The following is a 17,769-nucleotide window of genomic DNA, read 5'->3' as shown; positions in this document are numbered from 1 at the left end:
TCTTTACTTACCCACCTGAATAATGAAAGGCTTGAGGAGTTACATTCTCCCCAAATAATTATAATAAAGAAAAACAAACCCATATTACAATGATAACAGTCGAATTAATATTTACCAGAAGAAAAAACAATATAAACATACCTTACCTGAGCATCTTTTAGGCAGTCAAAGGTTTGAAAACAATCTTGATTAGATTATTTTTCTATGAAGTTGGGCTAATACAATTCCTTTTTATTGGAATAGGTAAATTTCTAATGTCTTAGTGGACAGATTCTGCTTTAATGCCCAAGACCTCTGACAACTTCAATGGTAAGAGACAGACAATGCTTTGAAGGTGCCCACTTCAGCAATGGGAAACTCAAATAAAAAAGTCCTAGCCGGGCACAGTGGCTCCCGCCTGTAATCCCAGCACTTTGGGAGGCTGAGGCGGGAGGATCACGAGGTCAGGAGATCAAGACCATCTTGGTTAACATGGTGAAACCCCGTCTCTACTAAAAATACAAAAAATTAGCCGGGCATGGTGGCGGGCACCTGTAGTCCCAGCTACCCAGGAGGCGGGGCTTGCAGTGAGCCGAGATCGTGCCACTGCACTCCAGCCTGGGTAACAGAGCGAGACTCCATCTCAAAAAAAAAAAAAAAAGTCCTCCTAAAGCAAAGAAAGCACTAAGACAAATTCGTCAAATCTGCTTATTGAGCACTCTTAGGGTTCCCAAGCCATACTTTCCTATGAATGACAACTTTCCAAACTCTGGGCAAGCTTCTGGTGTTACCTAGTGAGCTCTGACACACTTCCAAATTCAAGATTAAAGATTAAGTTTGCTTTGTTCACGCAAAGCTTATATCAACCCAAGCCATCATCAGCTTTTGTATCCTATCAATACAAATCAAGCTGGGCACTGGACTTGATAAAAGAAAGGAGAAAGGTAGGAAAGAGGAAGAAAAGTGAGAGAAAAGAAGTGGAAAGGAGGGAGACGGAGGGAGAATAAAGAAGGAGAAGGGAAGAAAAGGGAAAGGAAGGGTGGGAAAAGAAGGGGAAGGGAAGAGAGGGAGGGAAAGAGCCTGCCATAATGAATTTGGGAATCTGTTTCAAGATGCTACAACCTAGTGTAAAAGAAAAACTGTTTTCAGTATAGTCTACACCTCTTAAAGTTACGACTTTTCACTAAATTTAGCACGCAAAACTACTACTTAAAGGACCGATAAATTTTACTACTTTCCCTTCCTATACAAATCCAGAAAAATAGAAATATTTGTCTAAACAACAGAAGTTTTAAAAATTTCAGAATATAAATTCTTTATTATTTTATCCAAATTTAAGCATCTGATGTGTGATATAAATGAGTATATAATAACATATACCTTTACAGTCCAATTAGTAAACATGTTAGTCTATATTAAAATATGAAGATTTCAGAAAAGAGCTCTTCCAATAAAGAATTTGTTTATAGTCCAACAGATTATAATTCAATTTCAATTTGATAAATTTTCTTGCATGCCAGTATATATGATATATGAACATAAATAAAACCCTTACAGTTTAGTGGGACAGAAAAATATGTACACATTAACAACCACCAACCATCTGCTCTAGGCAGATCTTTCAACATAAAAGAGTGCTTTCTACATTCTTGGAGTCTCAAGTCAGTTTGTTAAACTGCGCTTATATATATTAACATGCCAATGTTTGGTTACTGAGTGTAGCACTTAAATTTTCAAAGGAGAAAAACCCTTCTCAAACTATAAACTACACATCTAACTCGTATTAGCAAGAACCACCATTAGTGAGAAAGGAAAGCAGGTGGCCAAGAAAGATGTAACCAGTTCCCCATCACTTCCAGAGGAATAATTCATAGCTGGTTAGGCAGACAGAGAAGAATTATTCTGATATACAAAGGGAAGATATTTCTTACCATTTAAATTAATCTAAGTCCATTAAATATCAGATTGCTACAAGAATGTATGAAGCAAAAGCCTGATGCCTTACTGGAATTCTGGAAGTCCTGATAACACATTTTCAAAAACAGTAAAAATTTAGTTAATATCACTGTGAAACATAATCATACATTAAACATTCAATTTTTAAATTATAGAAAAATTAAATCTCTAGTTTTACCTTTAAAACTTTCTGGTGCATTTGTATCTTGTTTTCTTCTTCCTGGTGAATCCAGAGGTTTCATATCATGAACAGAAAGCTTTGGTGGTGGAATGGATGGATGAGATTCTGTTTCTAGAAATTTAACAAAAAGTTCTGAAAAAGACTAAGAAAAAATATTTTGGTTATATTAGGCTAGATAATTAAGTTATATTCACTACAACTAAGGAAATGTACCAGCTTTTCTAATTAAATATTAAAAATTAATCATGCCACTTGAATAATTTTTTTTACAAATCAGCTTTATGAACAACTGAAAATACTAGCACTTTTTTTTTTTTTTTTTTGAGACAGAGTCTCGCTCTGTCACCCAGGCTGGAGTGCAATGGCACTATCTCAGCTCACTGCAACCTCTGCCTCCCAGGTTCAAGCGATTCTCCTGCCTCAGCCTCCTGAGTAGCTAGGATTACAGGTGTGTGCCACCATGCCTGGCTAATTTTTGCATTTTTAGCAGAGACAGGGTTTCACCATGTTGGTTAGGCTGGTCTTGACTCCTGACCTTGTGATCCGCCCACCTCAGCCTCCCAAAGTGTGGGGATTACAGGCGTGAGCCACCACAATTGGCCTAAAATACTAGCACTTTAGATAGATGATCATCATTACAAAAATTTAACAATTTAATCAATAGTCTGATGGTAACACTCACTTCTAACACCTCATGGTCAGAATTAGCCAACTGATAATACTTATTTTTCTTGCCATCAATGAATAGCACTTAATAAATCTGATCATTTTAATAACTATTAACACAAACATAAAAAATTATATGAAAGGAAAACACACATTAGACATAATTTTCTAGTCAGGTCCAAGCAATGAATATAATAGCAAAAGATCACCAATAACATTGTCAGATTAAAATAATGTAGTGTAGACCTTTCCTTTAAATTAAATTTTATGCCAGCCAAGTAAAATAGGGTTTTATCTTTAACCAGCTCTGGGTAAGTCACCTATCCTCTGTGTCCTCTTTATTAAAAAACTAAGAGAGGCCGGGCACAGTGGCTCATGCCTGTAACCCCGGAGCTTTGGGAGGCTGAGGCGGGTGGATCACGAGGTCAGGAGTTCAAGACCAGCCTGGCCAACATGGTGAAACCCAGTCTCTACTAAAAATACAAAAATTAGCTGGGCGTGGTGGCGGGCGCCTGTTATCCCAGCTACTCGGGAGACTGAGGCAGGAGAACTGCCTGAACCCAGGAGGCCGAGGCTGCAGTGAGCCGAGATCGCGCCACTGCACTCAGCCTGGGCGACAGAGCGAGACTGTCTCAAAAAACAAAACAAAACAAAAGCTAAGAGAAAGAAACTCCACATTCTAACTGATAATACTACTCAATTCAATTAATATTCATCTAGAGCCTACAACATACCAAGTACTGTGTTTTCATGTTTATTAACTGCCTCCTCCTTCGAGAATCTAAGTTTTAAGGGCAGGCGCCTTTTCTATCCAGTTTGCAGCTGCATCCTTAATGCTTAGAACAGTCTAGTTCACAGGAGGTACTCAGTAAGTATTCACTGGCTCAACGATTTGGAACATACATAGACAAATAAAATAAATCCTCTATCTTGCTACTATAATTTAGTAGCAAGACTGCCTATGGCAGCATGATCAAGTACAAAGGAAAAGTTAATATTTTGAAAAATAAAAGCACTATATGCAATAAAATTATGAAAACTGGCTTGTTATCCTTAAGCTTAATCACCTCTCTGGAACTCAGTTTCTGCAACTTCAAAATAAAAGGGTTGTATAAAATAATTTAAAAAAGAAATCTGATTCTTTGCAAATGAATGTAATATACAGTCATTTTACTATTCACCTTAAGCAAGAATAAAATTGGTTCTTACACTATTAAGCACAGATTGCTGATTTGGTCTCAAAGGTGTGTTGGGAACACTTTTTGATCCTCCTCCAAGCCACCCAGTCATCCACCTGGTAACACCGCCCTGATCGTCATGAAACAACTGAAAGATTATTTTAAAACAGACAAATATTATCAGTACAAGAAAAAAGACAAAACAAAACAAGGACCACTTTTACATAATTTCTGATCGTTGTAAAGCATGCTTTTCAAGTTCAAGTCCTAGTAAATGTTTCCTACTGATAGAGACTACAAATACAATAAAATGCCATCCCAAGCACCATTTCAAATGAAAGTTTGGGGATATTTCAACATTTCAGCATCCTGATATGAGTAGTTTAAACTAATATCATACATATTGAACAAATCTGTCTCTTCAATGTTGTATGAAGTAATTCCATTTCCACACTGAGAAAATTACACTCAGTAAAAGTTACATACAGTAAAAGGAAGTAATTGTCTACAAAGCCACTATCTGGATTATGAATGTGTTCAGATGGCTTTCATCGTCCAGTCACCTGCTCCATCTCCTCCCTTCTGACGCCCAGGATGCTCCCCATTAACCGTAACACTTCATGACGCCGATTTTTCGGTGTGTGGAAATGACCGATGAAGAGGTTTCTCATTAGGACTCTAAGAAAATAAAGGCAGAAACAGCTCAAGTGAACTCAACATTAAGTGCACCCAAACATTAAGCACAGAAATATTTAATTATATTAAACAATTAAATATTTACTTATAAAAAAGTCTAAACAAAATATTTTAAAGTGTCTTTAAAAAATCTTGACAAGTCTAATATTTCAAACAAAATAAAAAAGAATATTTCAAACATCCCAAAATGTATACCTTTTAAAACCTCACTTACTAGCCACCCACTTTATTCAACCCAGTAACTGACTGAGGTGGCGCCTCCTTAGTAATTCCAAGCTCCTGACTGGGCTAATGTTCACCTGAAGCAGAAACTTAAATGGTGATGACTGTTTTGTTTAATGTTATGCTTATATTTCCCCATCCAAATTTATTTAAAATTTACTGATAATATATACATTTAAAAAATATTAAATGAGCTACTGTTGTATATATACTGAGGTTTCAGATCTAATACATTTGAGCAAGATTATGTTCATTTAAGGACAGTAAAAGAAGCAAAAAAGAATGGCAAAAATAAATTTTTTATTTCCTAAGTACTTCTTACTGAGGTGATATTTTAGCTCTTCTGTACAGTTTTAAGAAAAGAATGAGCTGGAAAAAAATCTACATTAAAAATAAAAGAAAGTAAGTGATTCTGCTGACTCCTCATTAAAGCTGCATCCTTCCTCACTAAGAGTAAGGGGAAAAAATGCTTTTGAAAAATTTAATCACATATAAACATCTACATTTAGAAGGTTTTTTTTAACCATAAAAGCAATTTTCACAAAATATACAAACATTAAAAGCAAAAAGCATACTTGTCTACTTTTCCTTCTGAGCTGTTTGCTAAGTTCATCAATTTCTTTTGTACATCATCCAGCATTTCTTGTCGGAGCTCATCTGTTGTAAAATATGTGAATAAAGATAGCCATTAACTGATTAAAATAGTCTGGATGACTATATAATGAAATTTATGAGATCTTTATTATAATCTCTGAATATATACACTTATTCTAATTGGGAATATTCAATAACTTCCATCTCTTCTTTGGTCCAGGGAACTAGGCTCTCATATAGAAATCCTCTAAAAGCCAGAGTGCATTAATTCACATGGTTTACTTCCAAGAAAGTAATCAACTCTGTAATACAACACTGAAAAACTAAGAAACGTTTTCATCCTCTTTAAAAACTTAATAGCAAAGAAGAGATTTTCATCACTGCCTCCTTGCATGAAACATTTCCAGAGCCACTCTTATTAACGGGAGGAAGTGGAAAGGACTTTAATATTTTCCTTTTTCTATTTTCCTGGCCAGACTCTGTTTTTGGTGAGCTGACTAAGAAGTGTATCTAACACAACTAAGACCATGGCTCAGGATGCAGCAGATAGGACAAACTATTATGGGGGTAAGGAAATTGCAAAATATAATTCAGGTAATCGGCTCTAATATACAAATCAAGATACTATAGCTTATGACTGACTAAGAAGGATGCCTGGACTATTTTATTTTTAAATTATTATTTAAAAAGGAAGCAAAATCCATAAAATCTTGGTGGAATAGTTGGAATTTAAGCAGTATTAAAGGCAAAGTCTAGAATTACAACACGAGATACCCTGTTGCTAAATTCAGCCATGCCACAGGGCAAGGATTTCTGGACTAAGGAACTCTCAAACATGGAGTTTACACCTGTTATGCCAGAAACGAATAGTTTGAGCTGAAAGAGATGCTCAGTAATTTTAAGCTAGATTATAAGTTTTTGTTCTGAAAGAAATAAAGAGGAAATCTCTATCTAGAAACATTCACATCTAAACGCTAGACTCTGCCAAAAACCTTTTCCTTTGAATTATGCTGCATTTTCCTAGCACTAGCTGGATACAAGTTCCGTTACCAGACATGACTTACAAACATGTTTTCCCCATTCTGTGAGTTGTCATCTCACTTTCTTGATGATATCTTTTGAAACACAAAAGTTTTCCATTTTTATGAAGCCCAATGTACTTTTTCTTTTGTTGCTTGTGCTTTTGGTTTCATATCTAAGAAACTATACCTAACCCAATACCTATGTTTTAAGCGTTTTATAGTTTTAATTCTAAAATTTAGGTCTACTATCCATTTTGAGTTAATTTTTGTGCATGGTGTGAGGTAGGGGTCCAACTTCATTCTTTTGCACATGGATATCCACTTGTTCCAGCATTATATGGTGAAGAAACTATTCTTTTGGCACCCTTGTTGGAAATCAATTGACCATAAATGTATGGTATATTTCTAGACTCTAAATTCCCACTGTAAGAATTCTGCGAATGTTTTGTCATTCTTTTCTTTTTTTTTTTTCCTGCCTGGAAAGCTCTTTTCCATCAGGACTGCCTATTAACTCCTATTCACCTTTCATGTCTCTGTTTCCAACTCACGTTCTTAAAGAATTTTCCTTTGAGCCTTACAGATTAGGCCAGGTCTGTTTGCTTTATGTTTTCATTCTGCTCTGTACAACACTTCTGCACAATGCCCAAAACTCTGATTTATGGTATTAAATTCATATATAAAATGTCTCATTTAACTGTTTATGATGGCTTGTGGTTTTCCTAAATTGCAAAAATCTAACTTGCAAAATGTCATTCATATAATAGGCCAATTTTACCAAAATAGAGATGGTTGCCATAACCATATTATAAAAGCAAGGTTTGTATTTGGAAAATCTACTACAAACTTTTCCTTTCCTGTCTTTCCAGTAAGGAATTTAAACTTGGACGAGAGAGGGAGAGAGAGAAGTGGAGAGAGAGGGCGAAAAGGTGGGGGTGGACAGGACTATTATTAAAGTCTGAGTCAGTAAAAGACACTTTAGATTCCTAATGTGCACATGTATACTACTAGCACATGGTGTTATCTGGGCCTTTTCTAGCACTACATTCTGAATGTAAATAGAACTCAACAAATAAGTTAATCTCTCGTCACTGTTTTGACTCAACCGTCCCACTCACAAACTAAAGTAGGAGACAGAGTAAAGATGGGCATGGTCTTCTCCTCCTTCCTCCTCCATTCCTCCCCACGGCTACAGAAAGATAGCAGAGTAACAGAGGTCAAGCTTAGCTACCCTACTCCCAACCCCCACCGCCCCTTTCTCTGAGATTTCCCTTCTCCTACCTACTTTCCTCTAAAATTAATAATTTGTATATCGATTACATGTCTATATAATAATTTGGTTATACTAGGTTATATATAAAACATATGTGTGTGTATATATATTTGAGACAGGGTCTCGCTCTGTTGCCCAGGCTGTGGCATGATCACAGCTCACTGCAGCCTCAAACTCCTGGGGTCAAGCCATCCTCCTGCCTCAGCCTCAGGAAATAGTTCAGATTACCAGTGTACACCACCACAACCAGCTAATTTCTAATTTTTTGTAGAGGTGGGGTCTCATGATGTTGCCTGGGCTGGTCTCAAACTCCTGCATTCAAGTAATTCTCCTGCCATAGCCTTCCAAAATGTTGGGATTACAAGTGTGAGCCACTGTGCCTGTCCCTATATAAAACATATTATCAAACAATTTCACCTATAGCTTTTTACTGTTTTAACATGGCCACTAAAAAATTTAAAATTACACGTGGCTCACAGTGTATTCCTACTGGACAGTACTGCTTTTAGAACATAAGCAGGATATAACACTACACTATACTATCTCTTATTTTAAAAAGAGAGGCTGGGCACAGTGGCTCACGCTTGTAATCCCAGTGCTTTGCGAGGCCGAGGTAAGCATATTGCTTGAGCTCAGGAGTTTGAGACCAGCCTGGGCAACATAGCAGAACCCTGTCTCTACAAGAAATACAAAAATTAGCCGGTGTGGCGGCATGAACCTGTAATTCCAGCTACTTAGGAGGCTGAGGCAGGAGGATCGCCTGAGCCCAGGAGGCAGATATTGCAGTGACCTCAGATTGCGCCACTGCACTCCGGCCTAGACAACAGAGCGAGACCCTGTCTCCAAAAAAAAAAAAAAAAAGAGAGAGAGAGAAAATGAAATGACAGACATCTTCAGAGTAAAATTCACAAAGCAGAGCTGAGCCTGATAAAAATTTTAGTAAAATAAAGTAGAAAATTTTAACTTTGCTCTATGAAAAACTGATCAAGAAATCAAACTGTGTAGAAGTCCAAATCAAAAATACTTTCTTGATGAAAACTTACTAAGATTGGTATGGTTTTTATTAAAGTCTCTGTATTCAGAAAGGTAGAGTCAAAACATCCTTCAGGTGAAAATGACAGGGTTAAAATTTCCTAAACTCAGTATCAGAACATACAGTTTGTCCCTGAGCTAATGTGATGTGGAATGCAAAGGGCTGTTGCAAACTCAAGCAGTAGTTTGAATGTATTCTGATATTTGAGTCTAGGGGGAAAAACTCAGAATTTAAGGGACGGTGCTAGAAGGATGGTATAAACTATGAGGGGTTTGGAAAGGAAAAGAAAGTCAAACACCTACTACAAAGGTCCCTACAGATGCTTCTTTTTCTTCAGGCACCCTTATTTTCCTCCCATCAGAGATTCTGAATATTTCTCTACAAAAACTGAACCCTAATTCAAACCACAATTTGAAATCAGAACCGTGTTTATATGGGCAGGGAAAATATGGTTATTCAGAAATGAGTTTTAAGCCAAATAAAATATTTCTGTGAAATAATCTCACATGCCAAAATAATTTTTTGGAAGTTAAAAAAAAAAAAAAAAAAGGTGGAGGGGGGGCACTTTAAAAGTTCAGCAATAAAGCAACTGAGATTTAGTCTAGTTTGGAGAAAGAGTGACTCTACATCTGTGACATAGTAAAACTTGCCATATCAGCGTCTCTCCTCCGGAACACCTAGACATGGTGCCATGGTCTTCAACATTTGGTTTAAAATAAAAATGGAACATAAAATGTAATTGATTGCAACAAATTGGCACATCATAATTTTACATTTCATTTGTAATTAATGACAGTACACTACAATGCTGCCTTCAGAGAACATCTTAAAATGAATCATACTGCTTACAAAGTCATTTGGGTATTTCATGACTAAGCTCCTGTAGGCAAGATCCTACAGGATCTTGTCAGATTTACTGAACAGTCACCTGACTGAGAAAAAAAAGGAACACAGAACTTGAGAGTCAGAAGTGGGTATGAATCATGGTCCTATCACCAGGGCCAGACTTTGTTGCCTATTTTGTAAAATGAACATGCTTATCTCAAAGAATTTGATAGAATCAACTGAATGATCAAATGTGACTTTTCTAAATAGTAAAGTGCTATATAAAGCATTAGTACTTATCATTCAATTTCTTAAAATAACTAAAAAACTCATATTTCAATCTAGCCTGAATCAGTATCACATCTATTACTCTGTTTAATGTTAATATTTTGTGAGGTTTTCCCCCCTCCATTTTGCATGTTTGTCATCTTTGAGGCCAAGGAGTCAACAGAAGGAAGAAAAAAATGTTAGAAAGATAATTTCACAAATATATATATATATGTCAATAAATAAACTGCATCTGGTGTCTTATCTGCATCTGGATACCTTAAAAATAAATTTAAATCTGATACAATATTAAACCTAATAAGGAAAGTTAACCTCTTCATTTAATTAAATATAATCAAAGCAAAAGCTAGAAATTAGATCTTTTTTATTACAGAATTTCAAGTTATACAAGATCACTTTTAACATCAAATTTTATATACATATATATATATATTTTTGGAGACAGAGTCTTATTCTGTCACCCAGGCTGGAGTACAGTGGTGCCCCAGCTCACTGCAACCTCCACCTCCCAGGTTCAAGCAATTCTCCTGCCTCGGTCTCGCGAGTAGCTGGGATTACAGGCGCCTGCCACCACGTCTGGCTAATTTTTGTATTTTTAGTAGAGACGGGGTTTCTCCATGTTGGCCAGGCTGGTCTTGAACTCCTGACCTCAAGTAATCCACCCACCTCAGCCTCCCAAAGTGCTGGGATTACGGGTGTGAGTCACCGCACCCAGCCCAAATAATATATTTTTAAAAGATATTATACTATTTGCAATTTGAGGTTAAGCTTTATAAGCATCTGTTTTGTCTTTTTTGTTGTTGTTTTTTTAGACAGAGTCTCTCTCCGTCACCCAGGCTGTAGTGCAGTGGCACACCCTCTGCTCACTGCAACCTCTGCTTCCCAGGTTCAAGCGATTCTTGCGCCTCAGCCTGCTGAGTAGCTGGGATCACAGGCATGTGCCACCACACCTGGCTAATTTTTTTTGTATTTTTAGTAGAGACAGGGTTTCACCATGTTGGCCAAGCTGGTCTCCAACTCCTGACCTCAAGGGATCCATCTGCCTCGGCCTCCCAAAGTGCTGGGATTACAGGCATGGGCCACCGTGCCCAGCCCTGCTTTGTCTTTTAACTCAATTATTTTCAACTGTATCCGACACAGAATTTGAAGGTCTAGAGTATATGGTAAATGTTTTGTTGTCCCATAATCATAATTGTTCACTGCTGAGTGAAAAGTATCTTTTAAAATTCTAGGCCAGGCCCAGTTGCTCACGTCTATTGTAATCCTAGCACTTTGGGAAGCCAAGGCAGAAGGATCATTTGATGCCAGGAGTTCAAGACCAGCCTGAGCAACATAGACAGACTGTCTCTACAAAAAAAAAAAAAAATACCCTGCCTCTTAAAAATAAACTTCTGCTTCTTAGCAATGAACTCACAGGAAAAGAATTTTATTAATACAGTATAACTTCATTAATCTGAATTCCACTAGATCAGAATCTGTGATTGGTTGAGGTCTACTGGATTATTTGTAGACCAAATTTGGATTATTCATCGGAGTTACTATGTACACTTGATTTTATATAAATACTTTCAATATAACCAAATCAAATTTATTTTTCCTCACCATTCTCTTCCCTTAACCCTTTATTATGAATTCAGATAATCTGAACTATATTTCTCCATACTGAAACAGAACTAATTTTTTAAAAAAGAGTAAATATTATGAGTGGTTATATATTTAATTGTTACTCCTCTGGCATGTGAGACAGAATATATATTTAATTTTAAAAGTGTTACACACTTTCTCACTTTCAGGTGGGAGCCACACATTGGGTACATATGGACATAAAGATGGGAACAGCAGACACTGGAGATACCAGAGAGGGAAAAGGGAGAGGAGGAGAAGGGCTGAAAAACAACCTAATAGGTACTATGCTCACTACCCGGGTGACAAGATCATTTGTACCCCAAACCTCAGTGTCAAGCAGTAATAAACCTGCACAAGTAACCCTGTACAGGTACCCTTGAATCCACAAGTTGAAATTAATTTTTTAATGGGATATTTCATGAAAAAAATGCAGATTTCCAGGGTCTCTTCAAAGATCTGAAGACATGGCAACACTGGGCCCACATTCCTGCATGGCAGCAGCTGGGCGGAGCTGAGAATCTGCTTCCTCCATAAGAAACACTCTTCAAATGATCCGTCTCTACCTAGTTTCATGTGCTCTTTTATATTATCATCATAGCCTCAGTTTACAATTTGTGTTTGTGATCCATACTAAGAGATTCTTATTTCCACACGGCAACCCACTTCTACCTCCACCTTCTCAGCACTCCACTCCAACACATGCATGTGCACACATACCCACCACCCTTGGTCATTACTAGTCAACTGTATCTTCAGCCAGTTTCCAGATTATGCCACGCAGTTTCACAGGAATTCCTCCCTCTGTCTAGAACACTCTTCCCCAACTCTCTGCCTTGTTAGCTATACCTATTCACCATTCAAGTAATTTCAAGTGAGCCCTTCACTAACCTTTTCCACCCTTCCATGCTACCAACACCAAGTACAAAGGATAGCTCTTTCCTTTCTAAACCATTTGTTGCACATATTTGATGCATGTCATCTTCCCTTCCTGCCTGACTATAAACCTCCTGAAGGCAGGACCCTTGTCTCCTGTCTTTATATCTTTAGTCCTACTGCAGTGCTTAGCACACGGCAAATAAACAATGAATATTTGAGAAATAAGTCAAATAATGATTGATTTTCTCTGGGAAAAGAGAATATCTGCAAAGAACAGAACACTGGACAAAAAGAATAATTTATGTTCTGAATTATGTACTCATCCATACATAAAGAAATAAGGGCAAGGACACAAAACACATTAACTCAAAACATTCTTATTGCTATATCATTTACTTTTCCCTTTAAACTTAGAGGAATTTTTTTTAAACTGCAATTTCTAAAATACAGTTCAGTTGAAAAAGGTTTAATTATTTACCTAATTGACATACACTTTTTTCTTAACTCATATTTTGGCATTGTCTAGTATACCCAGATGTTTATATCATCAAAATAATTTTTTAACCATTTATGGCAATTCAGAAAACTGCATCTGGTACTTCTTATATGTTTCCTCTAAAATCACCACTTCTGCCAAAAACATCTATAAAGAAATCCCTCAAAAGGTTTGGGTAACAAAGCGTCTGGGAATGTATTTGGCCTATGTTCAACAGGACATTATATGTTTTCTTGTATAAATCATGTCCTGGAAAACAGAATGTCTTCATTTAAAATAAAAACTTTACCATCCAGCACCGTAAAGGTAGTTCCATGAAAAACATTTTAAGCTTCTTTTATATCTGTAGCTTTAAAACATGTTTTTATGCTTCATATTACAGTAAGTTTTACTGGGACTCATTTTATACATTCTTCTAGATTTTCTTTTAAAAAATGGTCTAAGGAAATTTTCCATTCTCAACTCATAGGAGACTTTTAAAAGTAGTCATTCAACCTTCTTAAAAAAAAAATCAGTTATGCTGCCTTTTCAGATACAGGTAAAAACTAGCAGACAGACCAAAAGATCTTCCTGATGTTAGAACTAAATTTGTATTGCTTATGAAAACTCACTTTTCTTTGCACACCATAAAATTCACCACCTTTCTGAATCATAGTTATCAAAATAACAATATCTTGTGCTTTTTATTTCAATTTATCCAATCATTTTTTTTCTTTTCTTTTCTTTTTTGAGACCAAGTTTCACTCTGTTGCCCAGGCTGGAGTGCAGTGGCGTGATCTCGACTCACTGCAACCTCCATCTCCCAGGTTCAGGCAATTCTTGTGGCTCAGCCTCCCAAGAAGCTGGGACTACAGGCATGAGCCACCATGCCTGGCTAATTTTTATATTTTTAGTAGAGACGGGGTTTCACCATGTTGGCCAGGCTGGTCTCAAACTCCTGACCTCAGGTGATCCACCCGTCTCGGCCTCCCAAAGTGCTGGGATTACAGGTGTGAGCCACCACGCCCAGCCAAATCATTTTCATTTAGCAGGAATTTATGTCAAGGATGATGGTAGAGAACAAGAAGGAAAGGAAAATGTCAAATTTGGCCATAAATATAGCAAGATAACACATTTTAATGGTTCAGTCACAGGTGTATAATTTCTCATCAATAACAATTCCATGGAATTCTGAACTCTGATCAGCTCAGAGTAGTTAATGAAAACGACTGTCATATGTGCTTCATAGGCCACTGTATTGAGTTTGGATATGGGATGGCATGTGAAGTCTTTGGAACTGTATTGAAGAACATTTTCAGGTAAAATGCTGAAAGAATAATTTTTTAAAAGGAAGGATAGCAGTAATTCTTTTAACAACCAACACTGTCTATTAAACTATAGTACTCTTAGGATCGTAGGATTTATTTTCTTCATTACTTTCCCGGGAAGAGGGATAGAGGGGGAGGGAGACAGGGAGAAAGATTTAAACAGTTCCCTACTACTGGTTTATGTCTCTACTCAAGTTCCTTTTCTCCATGGAATGCTGCCTGACCCTTAATGGGATTCTGGAGGAACTAAATATGCCCTGTCTTATGATCACTGTTGTGCACCACTGTCTTCAATTACTAACCTACGGGGTATCTACACGATGTGTCATTTCCTTAGCTAAACTCCTTGGAAAAGGGATACTATCTAGTATCTCATATAGCACCTAATGGGAAGCCAAGCAGTTGGTTCTCATTAAATACTTAGTGCCTGATAAGCATCTGCCTTCATACTTTTCACACAAGGCCCAAAAATACTCTTAATTCATAAGCACAGATGCACATACATACTCTAAGAAATGACTGAAATTATCAACAGTCTACTGTTTCAATATTGGCGTTATTTGCAACAGCTCTCTTTTTCATATGTTTGACCAGACTGAATCATCTCATCTCTGGTAGCAATGACATAATCAACCATTTGGAATAAAATACTTTTAAAAGTGAGCTTCCTAATATTGTTTAAATGCTGAAACTGTGTATCGACTAATCATTAGTCTACAGATGCTTAGAAGTAAAACAATACTTTGCCTTTACAATTCAAGTCTCCATGTACTTTCTTCCAACAAAAGGCAATCTGTCTTTTTCAAAATTGTTTCTCCTGGCAAATATTTTTGCTGTCTGGCCAAGTTTTGTGTTAAAAATAAAGTACAGTATTACAACATCAATCAACATTTAAAGTACTTAATGATCTAGGAGAGAAAATATACAGTGATTCTTTTGAAACAAGTGAGCTAATCAAAGTTTTGTTTACATTATCGAATCAAGAGTGCAGCTTTGAGAAAATAAAATTGCATTTGTATTTAGAGATATAAAAGTGATATTAAAGCACTTAGGTAATATAAGAAAACAGATTGTTAAGAAGAGCTGTAAATGGCAAGAATGACTTACAGACATAACAGAACCAACTGTCTCTTTACACCCCTTCCTGTCTGTGCAACACTGGCCTCTTGCCTGCCCTTTCAAATACCAGTTATACAAGCATAATCAGAGCTTTCTCTGTAGCTAATACTGATTCCACAAAATGAATCCAAAGTTCGTATACATTTACAATGAATATTAGTATCTTCCACCTAAGCTTTATCATCTATAATCAAGAACTTCTGAAAATATTCTACTAGTGGGGGCTTAAATGAGTGTCTGAACAAGTACTAAATACAGGTTGAGTATCTCTTACCCAAAATGCTTGGAACCAGAAGTGTCTCAGATTTTGGATTTTTCAGACTTTGGAATATCTACATTATAGTACTACTGGCTGAGCATCCCTAATCCAAAAATCCAAAATCCAAAATGCTCCAATAAGCATTTCATTTGAGCATATATCAGCATTCAAAAAGTTTTAGACTTTGGAGCATTTCAGACTTTGGATTAGGGATGCTCAACCTGTATTTCAAGAACTGTGATAATATTTATTAACTACAATAAATCATAGAATTTTAAATTTACCATCAACTATTGGGAATTACTCAGGTAGGTGTCTAAAAGAGGATGTGGCCTTAGATATTATAGTAGCATAACATATAGCACTGAGTTGTCACAAAGCAATGAGCTGGTTCACAACACTGCTGTTTCACCTCCATTAGTCTAGCCCAACCCGAGGATTATCAGTTCCCAGTGTGTCTCCTCTCAGTTGCCCATATGTCTTCCAGATAATGCTGTAGTTGCACTGGCCTTCGATCTAACTAGACTGTTTTCTAAATAAATACTGCTCTTGGTAAAGGCAACCATTTCAATGTTAGGGCACAATACAGAAGATGCTACCATATTTTCAGGGGAAACTGGAGATACACAGAACAAAATACAAGTCAGACTATAAATAACCATTTTCCTGATAGGGCTACAATAACACGAAAAGACCATGAAGTATGGTAATAGGTAAAAAGATCGGAGTTCAAATCTTGCCTCTTTAATCTATAAAATGGATAATACCACTTATTTTAGAGATGCTTATAAAAAGTAAATGATGAGAAGACTAAATACATAAATGTTATGTCAAATGTCCATAATAGACACTCAATATATAATTGTTTCCTTGCTGCCCATTTCCAGGCCCTCTACTAGATTTAGAGATCCTAGCCTGGCCAAGTCTTACAAGGTAGAAGACTTTTGGTTGGGCAGTAACTTGCCTCAGAATCAAGTCATTTTGAGGACAATTACTTCACATCTATCTTTTTTTCTTTGTATTCCTAAAAATCTCCCCTCTCCTGTCTCCTGCGGGATTTAGGCCAGCTTACTTTGGCTTGTCCTTTGGTGTCCATGTGTCAGTGGTTCCTGCCGGCTTGCCTCCCTAGTGTCTAAGTCGCTGCTTCTGTTGTTGACAGCTCCTCTGCTGTACTATCTCCTTCTATTTTTGCTTATTTCTAATTTCATCTTAGGTGGTATGTATTTCTTAACTACATGCCTTGTTACTATTGTGCCTAACCTAGACATCTAAAGTTGATGCATTTCTAGGCTCTGTTATCACCTTTCCAATAACCTTGAATCATTACCTACTAAATGCAGCCCTAGAATAGTTTTGACTTCCTAACTGCCTCTAAATCAGAGATGAAACAAGGATATGCCATCTTTGTCAGCTGTTGGATTCAACAAAGCCCTGTAAGCCACCTGATCACTGAACCAATTAATAATCCTAAGCATAGGACATACCTTAGGGAATGGACAGGGCATATGAGACACCTTATAAACATCAAAAAATACATGACGCACCTGTGGTAAAACACCATCTACAATCATAAAAATCTAGCTATACCCAGACATTCATTCTACAGAAAGTTACTCTTTTATTTGAGAATTCTGCCTTCTCTAACAGATCAGACGGCTTTAGGCAAGATGCACATGAACTGATAAGGGAGAAATCATATCCATAAAAAGTCAAATCAGTCCAATCAACCCCTCTGATGGTCAACAGGGTGACAGCCAACGCAATGGCATTGCCTCAACATCCAGGAAAACTAACTGGACAGCCAGGGCTAACTTAATGACTCTGGTTTCACTAGGACCATACTTAAATTGAAGCAAATCAGTCAGGGAAGATACAAATGGAAGTCACACATAATGAAGTTGGTCTCACTCAACTATGCCAATTTATGACAGAAGACTACATTTGACTTAATATCAGTATTGTAGTGGGGGAAAAAAATGAAAAGAAAAAAAACCTACTTTGTTTTTTAAGTTCTTCAATTTGTTCTTCTTTTACATCTAACTGTTCTGTAAGTCTTGATGCTGAATCCAATGCAGCATTTGCTTCATCCAAACGTTCCTGAGAAAGAAAACTTTATTAAAAAAAAGTACGCAAAAATTATTTCACAAACTATAAGGCTGAGAGACATCTTAGAGTC

General features: G+C 36.8%; 1 protein-coding gene across 5 annotated transcripts in view; it reads right to left on the bottom strand.

The window, feature by feature from the left end:
* TRIP11 (thyroid hormone receptor interactor 11) overlaps positions 1-17,769 on the bottom strand; it is a 73,045-nt gene that overhangs the window by 1,609 nt on the left and 53,667 nt on the right. For 4 of the 5 annotated variants that reach the window (XM_032179846.2, XM_032179847.2, XM_032179850.2 and 1 more), the window contains 5 exons: positions 17,591-17,690; positions 5,454-5,535; positions 4,524-4,638; positions 3,992-4,108; positions 2,114-2,258 (listed from right to left, as the gene is read on the bottom strand). In XM_032179846.2, coding sequence (XP_032035737.1) covers positions 2,114-2,258; positions 3,992-4,108; positions 4,524-4,638; positions 5,454-5,535; positions 17,591-17,690 — 559 coding nt within the window. Of the gene's footprint in view, positions 1-2,113; positions 2,259-3,991; positions 4,109-4,523; positions 4,639-5,453; positions 5,536-17,590; positions 17,691-17,769 lie in introns of those variants that run through there. The other variant, XR_009210292.1, reaches the window with a different exon arrangement.

The sequence above is a fragment of the Hylobates moloch genome, unplaced genomic scaffold, assembly GCF_009828535.3.
Source record: "Hylobates moloch isolate HMO894 unplaced genomic scaffold, HMol_V3 SCAFFOLD_16, whole genome shotgun sequence".
NCBI lineage: Eukaryota > Metazoa > Chordata > Mammalia > Primates > Hylobatidae > Hylobates > Hylobates moloch.
Note: the sequence above shows the minus strand (reverse complement) of the source record. Positions and strands in the feature narration are given on the sequence as shown.